General features: G+C 36.0%; 1 protein-coding gene across 1 annotated transcript; it reads right to left on the minus strand.

The window, feature by feature from the left end:
- Positions 1-227: 227 nt before the first annotated feature.
- On the minus strand, positions 228-4,799 carry LOC129571224 (uncharacterized). The gene is made up of 5 exons (XM_055450996.1): positions 4,586-4,799; positions 4,254-4,432; positions 3,668-4,166; positions 2,198-3,572; positions 228-1,926 (listed from the first exon to the last, which is right to left on the minus strand). Exons 1-5 carry the CDS (start codon positions 4,797-4,799, stop codon positions 228-230), a joined length of 3,966 nt encoding a protein of 1,321 aa, XP_055306971.1.
- Positions 4,800-4,982: the final 183 nt, after the last annotated feature.

Here is a 4,982-nt window from a genome sequence, read left to right on the forward strand (position 1 = left end):
ACTTTATAGTGGTCCGTATGAGAAGGTGTCATGAAATTTCGGGTAGTGCAACCAATTTTTTTCCTTAACAAACAAAGTTTGCGGAAAAGCAATATTCTCAAATTTTGACATAAAAATGTCATAAAATGTTTTATATATCACTAGCAGGCCCCTGGACGCAAAATTCAATCAAAAAAATAATAATTTCAAACTCAGCAAATATATTTAGTCTATTTTTATTGATTTCCTTAATTTAATGCCTTACGATACACAATATTTTTGGTTTGTCCATCTTTGGCATAAATATATAATGCGTGCGGTTTACCAACACGTGAACAGGCAACGTATAATTGACCGTGGGAAAAAACGGGATATTCCAAGTTAATACCACAAACTTCCATTGATTGGCCTTGGGATTTATTAATTGTTATTGCAAATGCAATTCGAATTGGAAATTGCAACCGTTTAAAACTAAATGGCATATCAGTTGGAATCATTGGAATTCGTGGTATTAACACATTTTCACCCTTGAATTTTCCTTTCAATATAGTTGCTTCGATTAAATTATTCATTAATTTTTTTACGGCTAAACGTGTTCCATTGCACAGCTTCGGTTGGCTCATATTACGAAGCATAATTATTGGGACACCAACTTTTAACCGCAAATTGTGTGGTGGCAGCCCAGGCACATCTAATGAATTCAAAAATTCAGTTGTATAGTGCACCACATCATCTTCTTCTGTAACTGTATCGATTGACTTGTATGAAATCACATCACCAGGAATTTTACTTTGAATATTCCAATTGAGTTCGGTGACTTCTTTATTGGTTCCAGCCAATATGGCTCTTTCACTCAACCAATCGAAATTCACATAATTGTGAACGATATCCGGGAACACCTTTTGGATTAATTCATCTTTGTCTTGAGTAATACGACAAAAATTTTCGGGAAATGTAATCAATCCAGTTGTAGTATCAGCTGCCATTGTTCCATTTCCAATATCTAACAATTGCTTTGAAAATACAGCAGCTGATGGATCATGTTGCAGCTGAACTCGAACATTTTCGGTGAGACGTAATATTTTTGCCCACTTCCATAGCGGTGATATTTTCAAACACGCATTTAACTCATCAGCTGGTGTTGATCGTGGAATAACAGGCAGCGTTTGTCTGAAGTCACCAGCCAATAATATCAATGCACCTCCGAATAAATCATCGTTTTTGCGGATATCTCTCAACGTCATATCCAAAGCTCGCAAAGATTTTTTATGCGCCATTGTGCATTCGTCCCACATAATGATATCGCACTGTTCCAAAACTTTTCCCATTGCAGATCTTTTTTTAACACCGCATATTGGATGTTCTTGAATGTGAATGTTCAGCGGTAATTTCAATGCAGAATGTGCTGTCCGACCACCATCCAATAGAGTTGCAGCAATTCCAGACGAAGCAAGTGCTAATGCTATTTTTTGCTGTGATCGTATTTTGGCTAACAATAAAGACAATAAAAATGTCTTTCCAGTGCCACCTGGTGCGTCCAAAAAATAAAATCCACCGCTTTTATTATTAACAGAATTCATGATTTCATTATATACACTTCGCTGCTTAGCATTCAATTTTGGTGTGTTTTCTTCAACATAAGCTTTCAAATCAATGATATTGTATTGTCGTTCACGTTGAAGTTCTTGATTGAATGCATCATGCATGCTTCTGTTTGGAGCAATCAGACCACATTGATTCACCGTTTTACTTGCGATCATCAAGCAAATATCTTCAATTTTAATCAATGCCTCATTGTACATTTCTGCTGTATATTCTAATTGCATGTCACCTCTCAAACGACGCACTTCATTCAATATGTCCTCGGTCATATAGTCACAAAATTTATTCCACAATGCATTGGGATCAGCTGGATGACATGTTGCGATTATTATTGCGAATAAATCTCTTATTTGATATGGAGAACATGTATTTGATGCATCAGTAAGCGTGTCATCCCAATGCGAATCGTTTTCCAATAAATTCAACTTCTGGCAAGCACTTCGATAAGTTGGGCATATTTCTCCATCGACTGTTCGCAAATACTCGAAGGACGTTGGACCACAAACGTTCACCAAAAGTAATCGCAAAAAAAAAACATTCGTCGCTTCTCGGGTGAATTGCGTAAACTCGTCCTAATGCGTCCGATTTGAATATGCCTGTATGACCTTGCACTGACTGCCCTCGAACGCGGCGTTGGAACGTTTTATTCGATTGCCAAGTGTAATACTGTGGCACTTCAGAGTACAGCAATGTCTTGGCAAATTCATCGGTTTCGCATAATTTGAAAAATGCGGTTAACGTTGTAGCTGGTGGTGAATCAACTCGTGCTCTTGCATTTTCAGGAGTAAAATACACACGTTGCCCATTTTCAAGATGCACAGCCAAATGTTGAACAGTTGGATATCGTTCATGAATATTGAATGAAAATATTCGCCACAACGCTTCATTGGTGCTGATGTAGCGACCAAGTTGATATTGAATGATTTCATCATTTTTGTTTTGATCAAGTCGGTTTTTATCGCTTATTGAAAACATGGCCATATCACTTCCTTTGTTTACATATTTGCATATGTATTTGATCGATTTAACGGAATTGCAGTATTCAACGTTAATATGTGCATTGAATGTTTTCGATAATAGTGGTGAATAGGGCACAATCCTTCTATTATCAATATCCAAATCACGATTCTGGATACGCAAAGATGCAACGTTCCCGTCATTTTCAGGTGAACGACGGCGATAAAGTGGATATCCATCGATTCCGGTTACACTTTCAGTAATCAATGCTCTTGGATATCGTTTGGTACATTTCCCATCAATCATGCACGGACAATTCGGATTTATTGTACCACATGGACCATGAACCATATTTTTCGTAACAACATCATAGAGAGATGGATCAGTATTCTTATCGGGAATTTCAGCAGATATGATATCATCAACATCATCTGGTCTTATTTTGTCAACTAACCATATTAGTATATGCGCATGTGGCAATCCTCTCTTCTGCCACTCAATCGAGTACATCCAACAACGAACATTACCAAACACTTTATGCTTAACAATAAAATCCATAAGCTTTTTCAATTTTTGTTTAAATATTCTGGCAATTATGTCATGACGATCGGTGTTCGATTGATGAGCGAATAAATGTTCCTTTATTTCATCCCAATGCGGATTACAGGTGAATGTGATGAACAAATCAGGTCTCTGATAATTACGAACATAACACATTGCATCTTGTGCGTATTCATGCATGTGGCGTGGACTCCCAGTGAAAGTAGATGGTAATATAAAACGTTGACCGACATCTTCGGGATTGCCATCATTGTTTATTTCATCTCGCAAATGAATGTACTCTTCGGAACGTAAACTTTGCTGATGGAACCGAATATAATTCAAACGTTCCAATTCAATTTTTGCATACATATCTACCGCATACTGATGAAATAACTTTTTCGTCTTCAATATGTAATTGAAATCATTTTGACGAATCATAAATTTGTATGCGTAATAATTCATAGCGCTGAGATTTTTAGTTGTTAATGCACCTGTGAAAACAGCACAAACAAAACAGTTATCAGATTTTGCTTAAATTATTTTAGTTAAAATATCAATTTAACAAAATACTTTAACTAATACATACCAGTCATTGGATCTTTCATTTTCAACGTGATATCATATTGATCTTCGCCTCTCCAAAATAACAGTGGATACTGCAACGCATCATATGATCGATGAAGTTCATTTACACGTTGCAATTCATTATTATTTCTGCGATGAAGTACAATGTCACGGGGATTTGCTCCATCTCCAACAACAAGAATTGCTACTTCATCAATGGTTGGTGCATTAAATCGTCCAGGGTGTTGACCGGCAGGCGTATGATTGGCACTGATAGCAATCCTTTCGTTATCAGCTGTTAATTTTTCCAAACTCATTTTGAAAACATTCACCAATTGATTTTCTTTGTGTAATAACTCCTGTAATTGCTCAACAATATTTCTTCTTGTAGATGGAGCAATTTCACAACGTCGATCCACTTCTTGATCTGAATTGCCGATGAAGTATATTTGCAAAAATTCATAATCAGCATCTGGATTTGGGAGCAACGCACCAATACGATGATAAATTTGACCTTGAATCTGATGGTCAATTAAAAAATTAGCAGTTATTATCTCTTTCTTTTTGGAATCATAATAGCAAGTCATTAGTTCATGCGAAGTAATTACCTTGAAGGTTGGCATGAAATTATCACGAACAATACGACTTGCTCCAAAAGAAGTCATTTGAAACATATTATTGTACGTTTGAATCTTGTCCAAAAAATGTTTTGAATCCGGCGTGTTACCAGATAACAGTTCACGCAGTAAAACAGGAATATCATCGTAGGATTCAATTTTAACTCGTCCTTTTAAACAACATAATCCATCAGTTTCATTCTTGAACTTAAATGCGCAACAATGTTCGCATACGTAACTCATTGTTCCTATTACAACAAAAGGATGAGTTGAAAAATCATCAGTGCATTGATAATTGAATGCTATACGATCCAGTTTTTTACGTGCATTTGAATTGCGCCGCATTTCTTCTTGATCTTGAACATTCTGCTCAGCTTGATCACGCAACGCTGAACGGTTAGAACGTGATCTAGATCGATATTCGCGTTGGGATTCCAACCGATTTGCACGCTCTTCATCTGTTTCTCTTGTTCTTCTAGCTGCATTGGCTACTACTTTTCGGCTTTTTCGACCAATATTCGCTCGTTTTGGAGGCATATTAATCTGAAATAAAATAACTTGTTTATAAAACTCATACATAATTATTTTGTCAACAGAAATTTCAATGTAGAAATCGCGTGTGGTTCAAATTAAATGCAAAATAAATTTAAAACTTTAAAGATTATTTCAATATAATTTTATTACAAAAAATAATTCAAGAATGAAATACAAAATGTGTGT

This window comes from Sitodiplosis mosellana, unplaced genomic scaffold (genome assembly GCF_009176505.1).
Source record: "Sitodiplosis mosellana isolate CC-2019 unplaced genomic scaffold, AAFC_SMos_1.0 Smas_scaffold_1691, whole genome shotgun sequence".
NCBI lineage: Eukaryota > Metazoa > Arthropoda > Insecta > Diptera > Cecidomyiidae > Sitodiplosis > Sitodiplosis mosellana.

Bases quoted from the DNA above. Each gene is read 5' to 3' on its own strand.
- LOC129571224 (XM_055450996.1), bottom strand. From the start codon at position 4,799: ATGCCTCCAAAACGAGCGAATATTGGTCGAAAAAGCCGAAAAGTAGTA. The intron at 4,433-4,585 runs GTAAAAAACTGG...GTTGTTTAAAAG, and splicing joins GCGGCGCAATTCAAATGCAC to GACGAGTTAAAATTGAATCC. The intron at 4,167-4,253 runs GTAATTACTTCG...ATTGACCATCAG, and splicing joins ATTTCATGCCAACCTTCAAG to ATTCAAGGTCAAATTTATCA.